The sequence below is a fragment of the Chrysemys picta genome, chromosome 9 (genome assembly GCF_011386835.1).
Source record: "Chrysemys picta bellii isolate R12L10 chromosome 9, ASM1138683v2, whole genome shotgun sequence".
In the NCBI taxonomy this organism is placed as follows: Eukaryota; Metazoa; Chordata; order Testudines; family Emydidae; genus Chrysemys; species Chrysemys picta.
The window spans coordinates 4,984,907-4,996,880 of NC_088799.1; the positions used below are offsets into that span (position 1 = coordinate 4,984,907).

The 11,974-nt window shown below is 49.5% G+C and overlaps 2 protein-coding genes across 2 annotated transcripts; both read right to left on the bottom strand.

Moving 5' to 3' along the window:
- Window positions 1–42: 42 nt before the first annotated feature.
- Window positions 43–3,437, bottom strand: LOC101942254 (receptor-transporting protein 3-like). Its single transcript, XM_005311772.4, has 2 exons — window positions 3,113–3,437; window positions 43–695 (listed from the first exon to the last, which is right to left on the bottom strand). The coding sequence occupies exons 1-2, from the start codon at window positions 3,298–3,300 to the stop codon at window positions 188–190; spliced, it is 696 nt and encodes a 231-aa protein (XP_005311829.3). The 5' UTR covers window positions 3,301–3,437; the 3' UTR covers window positions 43–187.
- A 3,074-nt stretch (window positions 3,438–6,511) lies between these two features.
- LOC101943544 (receptor-transporting protein 3) lies at window positions 6,512–10,511 on the bottom strand. The gene is made up of 2 exons (XM_005311777.3): window positions 10,212–10,511; window positions 6,512–7,557 (listed from the first exon to the last, which is right to left on the bottom strand). Exons 1-2 carry the CDS (start codon window positions 10,355–10,357, stop codon window positions 7,002–7,004), a joined length of 702 nt encoding a protein of 233 aa, XP_005311834.1. The 5' UTR covers window positions 10,358–10,511; the 3' UTR covers window positions 6,512–7,001.
- Between the last annotated feature and the right edge of the window lie 1,463 nt (window positions 10,512–11,974).

Here is an 11,974-nt window from a genome sequence, read left to right on the forward strand (position 1 = left end):
TTACAGCCCCTGTTTATTACCCTGATGCATTACCCATGGGCATGATCAGTCTCTCTAAAGCATTTCATGGTAATATTAAGCATATGGTGATTTCCCAGGCCAGATTTTTTTTTCTCCATGAAAAAGGGAAGGTGCATTAGCAACCCGTGTGGATAATATTAGGGAACCATTCTGAGCGCTGAATTGCCTACTTCCCACTAAAAAGCACAGCAAAGATGAGCAAAACCACCACAAAACACAAGAGCTTCCAGTCGCTCTCTGCGTCTGCTCCCTGCCACGCCTGCTGGCCAGGCTGAGAAGCCGCAGCCGGAGAAGTGGGGCGAACGAATCCGTAGCTAGATGAGTAGGGCTGGATCTTCAGATAACAGATCCCCAGAGCACACGCCTCACAACGGGTCGTGTCATGTGGCCCTCCCACATCTTCTTCGACTACGGGGTCAGCTAAATCACGGTTTGCGATGGACTCTCGGTAGCATTTCTCACGGACCTTGAGCACCAACTTGTCCAGGATCCTCTCAATGTTCTCCTGGCTGAACGTGGGCGTCTCAAACTTCGCTCCATGACACTTCTTACACTTCTGCCCATAGACCCTCATCTTTACCTGCCCCTGGCGCTGGCTCCGGTCCAGGTGCATGTGGAAGAGAATGAGCACTTGAGCCGATGGCCAGTGACGGGTGCAGCATGAGCACTGAAACCTACGGGGGGGAAAGGAAGGGACATTTAACCCGGCGCCCACACCAGCCCCCAAGCTCAATGCTGAGAAAGACGCATCCCCTGACATTGGGCTTGATTCTGCAAAGGGGCTGAGCACCCCCAAACCCTGTTGCTGTCCACGCAAGCAGCGCTCAGCGCTCTGCAGGATCGAGTGCCCAAATGGCATAGTCCTAATAGCATTCACTCACATTCACCTGCCACCCCGAAGGGTCAGGCAGCAAAGTGTTGGACAAGTTCACAACTTGGTAATATTTAATAACTGAACACTCCAGCAGAAGTGCCAGAACCTCCCCTGCCCCGCCTCTTCCCCCTGAGGCCCCACCCCTGCCCCACCCATCCTCCCCAAAGCCCCGCCCCCGTCCACTCCTCTTCTCCCCTCCCCCCATTGCTCGCTGCTTTTACCTCCCCCCCGGCCGCCCAGGGACTCGCCTGTGGAGCTGGGTCTGGGAGCTGCAGCTACCTGATGAAGGTAAGAGGTAAGATAGGAGGCAGCCCAGGCTGAGTAGGGGCCAGAGAGGGTGATGACCCGGCGCCTCCCCGCCTTCCCTGCTCGCAGTAACCGGATTTTGGGTGTCTGGTCAGTAGATCTGATCAGACACTGTCAGGTCTCCTTTTCGACCGGACTTTCCGGTCGAAAACCAGGCACCTGGCCACCCTACAAATTCAACGTATTGGGTTTCAAAGCCGGCTCCTGTTGGACTCAATGGGAGTTTTGCCCTTAATCTCCAGACCTTTCTGCAAACATTGCCAACTCAAATGACTTCCCCAGAGGAAAGCGCCAATGCAATTAAGTTTCCTCCCCTAGTTCTAGATGGGCAAAGACTCTACTTACTAATCAATCCAAGCAAAACCCAGCCTGGGAGCATAGTCACTTCCTCCACCTGGGCTCAGCATGCCCATGGGTCATATTTCATGCAGCACGGCCCACTGCAGCTTTGCAACGGATTTCTAACTAAGCCTTCCGAGCTGGACTGAGCCTAGAACTGGGGCACTTTTCAATTTACAGCTGAAGTCTAGGCTCATTCAGGAGCAGCCTCCAACCTGAATTTGTTTGCATTTGTGGATCAGTCTCTCACCCATAACGAGAGATGAGCAAAAAATTAATTTGGAATCATTTATTCCACAGTTTTCATCTCTCCTTCTCGTCACAGCCAGCAAGCAGAGCACGATTGTCTTGACCGCTGCCTATCACACTGACCAATCCTGACTAAATGTTTCCTGGTGCTGTCTGTATCCATCTGTTGTCTCTTGTCTTATATGTAGACGGTAAACTCTTTGGGGCAAGGACTGTCTTTGTTCTGTGTTTGTACAGCACCTAGCACAATGAGGTCCTGACTGGGTCTCCTAGGTGCTCTGGTAATACAAATATGTAGTGATAATAATATATTATTAGAGGGATAATCTCTGTGAATAATTCTTGGCCTATATGTTCCATTCTATATGCATCCGAAGAAGTGGGCTGTAGTCCACGAAAGCTTATGCTCTAATAAATTTGTTAGTCTCTAAGGTGCCACAAGTACTCCTGTTCTTTTTGCGGATACGACTAACACGGCTGCTACCCTGAAATCTTGGCCTACTGTTCCTTAGTGAGTATTTGACATTCGAAATGTGATCAGTATTGACATGCCATGTATATCACATGATCCATCTCTGTTCCCGGATTGGATGAACACAGCTCTTAGCTGACGGTATCTGGAGTGAAGACGTGTGGTCAGATATGAAATTGAAAGATGCATATATCCTGCACTAGTAAATTCACTGCTTCCGCCAGCTTTCTGCTTGTTTGCTAAACTACTGATGGAAATTCAAGGGAATTTGTTTAAATATGCTGTCTTGCTGTAACCATGACATCATTTCCACTCCTGGGAGGGGGGAGTCACAATTTCCTGCTCTACAGACTTTTACAGTGGTGGAAAATGCTAATTAACAGGAGGCAAATATTTAGTGCCATCACGGTGACTCATCAGCACTAATGGCTAGGTGCCGTACAGCTAAATCCCTTTTACACGCGTGTGCAGCGAACACAAGGACTAGCCCAATCGATCATTCAGTCGCAGCTATTCCCCAATTTCGCACCTGCCCTCCCTGCTTCCTTCCCCACTAACACTGAGCTAAGCCTCCCCTAACCCAGGCTGTGGCCTTGCCCACGCTCCACCCCAAGGCCCTGTCCTTGCTCCCCCTCCGCCCCAAAGCCGGCGGGGGCTCAGCTCGGGCCAGTGGGCAGGGCTCAGCATGGTTTGGCTGGGCTCCTCTGGCCGCAGTGGGGGAAGAGGGCTCAGGGCTCTGGCAGGCAAGGGAGGTGGAAGGGACGGGAGGCTCGCCTCCCCAAAGGCGGGGTTCACACGCCATCCATGCCTTCAAGCATCATTCACTGCCCAGTTTGTCTGCTCCTCCTCACCTGGCAAATGCTTTTCTCTGCTGGTATAGGTGCCATCGGCGTTCTGGGTTTCGAGGACTGAGGTTATCCTCCACGGTGAGAGACCAGGTGTCATTTGGCTTCTCCCATTCCATCTTCTGATCAAACATCCGCTGCCAGGTTTTCGTGTTCTCACCTTCCCCTTTACAACCTCTCTTGAGCAGCAGCATTTATTGTCTGAACCAGGAATGTGACTTATTTAAGGGGGGGGGGGCTCCGGGTCTGCAACCGTCCCCTCCCTCTCTGAGGAACAGCCTTGCACAGGTGGTCTCCTTTGCCTGGTTGCTACCGACTCAGGAACCTGGGTGTGGATCGAAACTCAGGGCTTGTGAGAAACGAAACTGAAAGGGGAACTAACATGCTGCTTGTGTGCAGGACTGCCCTCCCCGCAGGGATCAACTCCACGGTATTTCCCCTGGGCCACATTCAGCCCGGGGACCACACATCCCTGGGGGGGAGGGATAGCTCAGTGGTTTGAGCATTGGCCTGCTAAACCCAGGGTTGTGAGTTCAATCCTTGAGGGGGCCATTTAGGGAACTGGAGTAAAAATCTGTCTGGGGATTGGTCCTGCTTTGAGCAGGGGTTTGGACTAGATGACCTCCTGAGGTCCCTTCCAATCCTGATATTCTATGATTCTATGATCCCTGCTGGAACTCCACAGCTTTCTCGTCCCCTCGTGCACACACAGCCTCAGCTGCAGACCCCACTGTATCCCAGTTGACTTTGCAGCACTGATTCCTTCCTGTAGGCATCTACCTCCCTTTCCATAGGGTGGTGCTGCCACTTTGCTGCCACCAGGAGGCACTGCTTCAGGGAGACAGGGGAGGGACTTCCAGCCGGGGCCAACGGTCTCTGGATCAATGTTTTTGCCCTCTGCATCATTCAGCCGTCCTCGGGAAACAGGCCTCAACCCTCTCCTTGCCCTGCAAAAGGCTGCAAAGCCCTCCTGGGAAGAGCCGTGTAAAAACCGACACACAAGAAGCCATTTGCAGGGCACAAGACGTTTTCCTGGTCCTACAAACGCCAGGAACAATGTATTCTTGAGCGCCATCTAGCGGCACCTTCTCTAGTATCTAGTTACTGATATACGCACACAGCGTAGTCTTGTGTAGCGCCCCCTCTCCACCCGGTTACCCTCTTTAATGCCAATCGGCTGACAGGTTTTGATGGCTAGGTCTGGGTTCTTCTGGATCCCGCCACCCACTCAGCAGGGTGTATCTTCTTTATTTTTCCCTATGAAGATACCTCCTCGCTCCATCCTGGCAGGGTCACCAGGGCAGCTTGGGAAGAAAATTCTAACCACAGGGTAACCCCCACTTACTTGCCAGATAGTTGGAGACTCCCAAGAAATAACACAAACACATACAATATCTTCAGCACAGTAATTATATTAAACAGGAGACAAATACAACGTAACAGGGTAAAACACTATTCTTAGGGTCACCGGCGCCCACGCTGCTAATACCCGTGACTTTCCCCAGTCACGTGACTTGATGTAGCAAATGTAAGATTAGTGTCCCGTTGGTACGCGTACTTTGTTGGGGCCCTTGATGGCCTATGACCACGAGATCGTCTCTGCAGTGGTTTAGCAGTGACTGGGTTCAGTACAGCGCAAAGGACTCACAAGTGGGAGAAGATGGTAAATTCCCCCACAGGTTTAATAGGCAGCAGGTTATAAAATCCCCAACCCCTCACTCCCTGGCTCGAGGACACAGTTCAGGGAGTAGGGGGTCCCCAAAACAAGTTCCGTGACTGACTAAAAGATGGTGCACTCACAAACTCCATGAATGATCCTCACGTTCAGAGCTGACTCTGGACTCCTCAGTCACTGCAGAGGGGCTGATCTTTGCTGGCCGGGATCCTCTCCAGGCAGGAGTCAGGCTGCTTCGGTCCCAGGATTTCCCCTCCCCACAAAGGGGTGCAGGGCTCAAGGTGCAGGTTACACAACTGTACTAAAATCCAAACTGTCGTCTCCTAGCCCAGCGTCCAGACACACACACAGTGGGCAGCAGCCCCGGACTAGCAGCCAGAGCAGAGCTGACCATGTGGGGACTGGTCTCCCCTAGGGAGCTGGAGGGCAAACTCAGCCTGGCTGGGGAAGTTTCCCAGCAAAACTCTACAAACTGGGACTTATCAGTGGAGAAGGAAAAGCCCAGCTGAGGGATCTGCTGTCAGGTCCCTAGAGGCCAGTTCTCAGGGGGAACTCTGGCCTGGGACACTTTAGCTCCCCACACAGCCAGTGCTGCCCTTGCCCTGCCTGGCTCCAGACAGACTCAAAAAAATGGCTCCTCCCCTTTCCTGAACTCCCTGGGAGGGGCATCTCACTCCCTATTGTCCCTCCCACCAGGGACAGTGCGCCTCTCCCTGAGCTGCCAGCAGACAGAGCCCCAGGAATCTAGGGCATCTCCTTGGGGGGGCACTGGTAACACCACCCTTTAAAGCAAAGGACGCAGAGGAGAACTTGCCAGGGGTTTGCAGCAGACTTTCCGAGCAGTTTGTCACAGGCAGGCAACAACACCTGGCCCGTGGGACGGAGAGGTTTCCAGGACGTTTCATAGGAACGCATCAAACCCTCGTTGAATGTAAAGGCTCAAGGCCTGGCCAATCAGCTGACAGGCAAAGGGCCTGAGGTTGTGAAACAGCCTCCCAATTGCAGGCGGGAAACGTTGTATCTACAGGCACTAAAATTACAGGCATCACGGAGGGTATCTAGACTCCTCCCAACTCAACTGCAGCTACATAGATATTTAAACAGGAGGCTGTCTGTCCTCGGGCAGCTTAGAAAATCATGCCCAAGTTCTCTATCTAGGGGCAGGGGTTCCACCAATTCAAGAATCAATGAAGCCCTAAACACTCCTTTGAACTCCCTAGAATCAGGTGAGCGAATTCAAAGGTCTTTTGCCTGACGTACATCTTTCTGTTCTATTGCTCGGCTTATCCAGGGCTGGATCCTGGGGAAGATTACATATGCAACAATTAAAGAGCCGTTCTACTCTGAAAACTGACCACGCAAAAAGGGAACTTAGGGGTCCATAGCTACCGTCCCCCAATGGCTCTTAGATGAAATGTGCTCAGCTGGCCAATAAAAAGATATTTTTCTAGCTCTCAGCCCAATGCACGCATTCAACCCTACATATACAGGTACATTATCTATTATTACTAGGCTTGGCAGAATTTGATTACTGATATAATTTTAACAGAAAATATCCATGGCTATTTTTAAGCATTTTTTTTTTATCTCTATAAATTTTCACAGCTGCAAAAAAAAAATGGGTTAGGCGTTTTTTTCCAAATGTTTATTGATTTAAATGTTCATAGTTGTGGGAAATTAGGAGGCAGTTGGGGGCGGGTCAGACAATAATTACTTCATGACAGACACTGTTGCGATTCAAAAAATTAAAGCTTTATAACCGTTAAAGCGCAAACTGTCAACATCGCCCATCAAAATATACCAAGTAAATATCCTGAAATCAAGTATCAGAGGGGTAGTCGTGTTAGTCTGGATCTGTAAAAAGAGTCCTGTGGCACCTTATAGACTAACAGAAGTATTGGAGTATAAGCTTAGTGGGTGAATACCCACTTCGGCATCCTGAAATCAAATGCTAACAAGGCCCCAAGCAGCATTTTTCTTACTTTGCCTATCGGTAAATTTCAATTACTGATGTTGGTTTATGTGTGTGTGGTGAAAATTGACATTTCCTGACATTTACAGATAAAAATTTAATCTTTCCAAGCCCAATTATTACTCAGGTTATTACAAAAGCAACAAGGAGTCCGGTGGCACCTTGAAGACTAACAGATTGTGGATACAGACTAATCAGGTTATTACAGTTCAGTTACATTAGGGACAAGTATGAGTGTCGAATTTCCACTACTGGTTTTTGAAATAAAGCAGAACAAAAATGAGCACAGCCAAAAATATGACCAAACAACAACTGTAGCAACAGAAGCGCCGCCAGTCACAGCTGCTCCCCGAGTCACGGCCACTCCCCGTCTCTGCTTCGCTCCATTCCTCCTGGGCAGGAAAGATGCGTGGCAATAGAGAAGCAGGCCTAAAGAAGGTGCTGGCTGGTGCTTGGGCTTCATATTTCATGCAACAGATGCCCAACCGGCAGGCTTCACAGTGGGAGCTATCATGCGGCCCCATTATCTGAGCTTCCACAATGATCTTGGACAGGTCGTGGGGATTGATGGCCTCTCTGTAGCATTTCCCGCGAATCTTCAGCATCAGGTTCTCCAGGACTCTCTCGACGTTCTCCTGGCTGAATTCAGGCAGTTCCAGTTTCGGCACAAGGCACTTCTTGCACTCTTGTCTGAAGATTTTCATCTTCACCTGGCCCCGTCTCTGCTTCCGGTCCAGGTGCATGTGGAAGAGAATGTTCACCTGAGCCGAGTGCCAGGTGTGCCAGCACTGTGAGCACTGAAACCTAACAGGAGAAAGCAGGAGACAAAACTTAACCCGGATTCAAAGCCCTCAACCGGCTGCAGCTGCTAATCTGCGAACACAGCCTCTGTCCCGCAGGATGGGTTCCGGAGCGCTGTACACGGGCAGTGGAGCTCGAGAGGTGTAGGTATTACTCGACGGAGCGCTATCTACTAGCACTGAGGGATGTAGAGCATTGTTTATTAGTTAGTAGGTTCAATACAGCTGTCGTTGTTATGCCTTGCAAATGGTTTCCGGCACGAGTCCACTCTAAACAGGATGACTTCTGCTCCTCTATATGACAGATATTGAGAGCTGGTTTTGGCTACAGATGTTTGACATTCAAATAGTTATGGACTCTAGTAGCCTCCGGACCATCTCTCACGCTTCCCCGATGCCTAGAATTCCCTCCTGATCTGCAGCAGCAGCTATCGGATACTGACCCAACACACAGCTTTCTGTAACATTGTCCCAGGTGCGGTGACGAGGGCCAAGAAATAAAGACCAGTCTGTTCCCAGCCCCCCTGCATGCCATGCCCTCACTGCGTCGAAAACACCACAGATCCCCACAGCCACCTTCACACCCCTCCTCCAAACCTACTGCTTCAAGAAGGCTTCCAAGCTGTAGCCCCTCAGAGGTTTAAAAATAATAATGGTCATGGTCATAAAAATCCCCTTTGGCCCCATCTATTGAGAGCTTTCTAGGGGCAGAGATTCGTTGCTCTATGGCTGAGAATGCCTAGCCCAAGGGAGTGCAAGCTGACAGAGGCCTTCGGGTCCTATCACCATCCAAATAACTGTACATCACATGCGTTAGCTTCCCAAGTGACCACACGCTCATACTGTCCTCTCCCTCCTCTCTCCCTTTTCCCGGCTCCTCCATCTCCTTCTTAATTGAGATTGTAAACTCTTTGGGGCAGGGAATCTCACTTTTGCTGTATTGGACAGCCCCATAGTGCTCCATAAGTAACATATAACAATCATCCAAGTGTTCAGTAGAACGAGGTATAGATTTAGCTGCTTCTGCATCCATATTTGCTCCCAGAATCCTTCTGCAAGCCACTCCTAGGCTGCTGCCTGTCCACCGCAACCGGCCCCTGGCTCCAGCTGATCTTTCCATTGTTACATGGATTCGGGCTGACCCTTAGAGTCTTCCTCTCCGTCTCAAGCCAGGACTGGCCCCGCTGCCTGGAAATGCAGGCGAGAAACAAAGAGGCGACCCTAGAGAAGTAAAGAGCCAGCAGCAAAACTGACCCAGTTTGGGCATGGTGGCTCCGTGGGCACCTCCGAGGAGAGCAAGCTCAGCATAATTCAGCAGCCATGAAGCTGCAGGCCTGGAGCCCTGGGGGTGGGGAAATAAACACCGGGGATGAAAATCAGCAGAATGAGTGGGCGGCGGCACTGGGTCAGATTTCGAGATGACACTGACAATGTCTAGAAGAGCCAAGGTGGGTGTAATTCACTGCTTCCCCCAGCCCCGTCCATGTGCATGACCCAGCCCTCCACGGCCACCCCTGCATTGCCTGGCCCCTCACTCACCCACCCCCAACCTACCCCTCGGCCTTCTCATCTCCCTCCTTCTGGGTCAGCCTCTTGGTCTCTCCTCACCCCCTCTTCCTCGCCCTCCCCTTCTGTCACCATCTCCCTCCCTGCTGTACTTTCCAGACACTTCTCCCTCCCCGCCCATGGCTTTCTGTGGTCTGTGACAGCTCCAGAGCAATAGATATTATCATAAAAATCCAGCACCCAGATACTACAATGATGGTCACACTGCAAATATTTAGGTAACTAGACATTGTTAGAACTGGTCAAATTATTCCTTACGATTATTTGCAATGATTGAGCCCTATTAGTGAACCATTCATCAACTGATTCTACATTTGTTCATGGGCTTGCTATTTGTAAGGATTCACCAAATACTTTGGGCTAATAGCCTTCACCGTCTTCAATTGTTGCCAAGCCGGGCTCTTTAACTGGTCACCTGAGCCATACGCTATTGCTTCTGCGCCCTGATTGGATGGCGAGCATTCTAAAGCAGAGGCTAACAAACGATGGAGTTCAGGTGTGAACTTTCAGGCGATGAATCAATCGCTGCTGCTACATTTCGTGAAACTCCTGGGTTTCGCACACGTTTTGACAAATGCCCACTAGTTGTGCAGCTATTTACAAATATAGAATAATATGATCTCACTCATCACAGGAAACGGAACTTGGAGTCTGTATTCGCCAGACTATTAGTGAATAGAGCTTGCCTGAAAGTTCAAAACTGGTGCAAAAAATCCACAAAATTTGTCAGTAAACATCTCTTTGTTAGAGCCGATAAGTGATTCCTCCCTTCCCCCCTCCCCATGAAAAATTTTGAGGGGATGTCGAAAAACCAAAACATTTTCCGTTTGGGGTTTTGGGGGGAAACCCCAACGTTTTTTGAAAAAAAAAAAACAGCTGTTTTTCATGAAAATTTCCATTCGATCCAAAAAGCCATTTCCCTTTGAATAATCATTTAGGAGGAAGATTTGCCACCAGCCCGACTCTTTGTGCATTAGTTCTTCCTTTACTATTTAACCAGCTCTTAACAGCCTGTGGTAGTGCTATGCAAGGAAGATGCTGTTCTTCACAAAGCCCTTTGCTAACCCCATTCTCCTGCTCCCTACCCCTCACCTGGCAAACGCATGTTGTTGCAGGAATTGCTTCCATCCAGGGTCCAGGTCGTTGGACTGAAGGTTATAATCCGCCTTCAGAGTCCACCTGTCTCCTGGTTTCATCTGCCCAATCTTCTGAGAAAATATTTGCTGCCATATCTCCATGGTCCCAACTCATCTGCCTTTGGAGCTGGTTCCGTTTTTGCACTATGACCGTGATCTGCTGGAGCGATCTGGACTGAAATTTGAGTCTCCTGGCTTGTGACTTCCACGGCTGTGGCTGGGGAAGAGACCTTTGCGGGTTGCTTTCCTTTCCCCATGGCACAGAACCAAGTTTGATGTTTGTGAAGCTCGACCTTTGCTTCCAGACAAAGTCCCTGCCCTGAGTCACACCCAGAATGACTTTGCTGACAGTGCGGGCACGCCGTGCGGTTCCAGCCAGGGCAGAATTTGGCCACAACACAATACAGAACAGCTCTCCCAAAGGAGTCTGCTGGTTTTGCACCTGTGGGCTGTGGGGGGGTGAAGTAGTGGCCATTCACGTGGGTGGCTCTGTCTGTCAGTGTCTCTGTGCATCTCCCATGCCAACCCAGCACTTCAGCCAATCTGGGGGTGCTTAGGAAGTGTCCTAGGGAGTGTTGTCACTTGCGGGGTTCAAATGATAATGATTAAACTAGTATCAGGATGTTTCTAGCCCCCACCCTGCTTCCCAAACATAAAGCAAAGACAGTTCTCTGCTCCAAAGCGTTTGCAGTCTAGATAGACAACACGCAGGGGAGGATTCAGGAAACACAGTTCACCCCATTCCTTGCTATTTTCATTTTGCTTTAACCCAGTTCCTATGTATTTGTTCACCCCAAGCTAGGGTTTATAGTATGTGTCCATAGGCAAATACTAGCCATGTGGGTCCATCTCTCACGATTTCCCTCTGTGACTTCCCCTCCCTATAGCCACAGTCTTCCTCCCACAACTTCTTAGGATCTTTTCCTGTGCCGGGCAAAAATGCATTGCGAACTTTCTTATAAGAATGTTGTTTGCATCTCGTGTTCATTTCTCCAGCCCCAGTTAATGAATATTTCAGATTTTACCCAAATACACACTACGGCCAATTCTTATTAACTAAACTAAAATGTATTAAAAAACAAAAGAGAGAGAGGCTGGTTAAAAGATCAATATACAGACAGACATGAGTTCAATCCATTGAGGTGCAGATTCACAGCAGAGATGGTGAGCTTTGTAGTTGCAAAGAGTTCCTTTAGAATTCAGGTCATAGGTCATAATCCAATCCAAATCTCATATTCAGGGTGTCCCAGCAGAACTGGGACCTCAGTCTTGCGACTCAAACTTCCCCTGATGAAGTCTAAGCAGATCTGAGATGACAGAATCAGGACCCAAGGATCTTGTATACAATTTCATGTCCTCTTTGGGATTTCCTCGAGGAACAAAAAGTCATTAGGATGACTTTGAAGGAGGTCCATCACCAGTACTTAGCTATACGAATTAACGTAAGGCCGTTTGCTTTTTCCTCCGCCATTCACAGTACCGGAGATATCCCGTGTTTACAATTCATTTAAGTGCTAGGATCTTCTTTTGACCTCTGAATTATCAGAGTACAGCACAGACAGGGACTGTTGATTACTTTGTCCACCCTACTCATACATAGGTAAATACACAAAAACACAAACACTATCTCCCCCTGTGTCTTTTGAGGGTTATTTATTTGGTGGGCTGTTTAACCCTTTCTAGCCATGCGTCACAACGACAAATACCCACAGTGAAAAA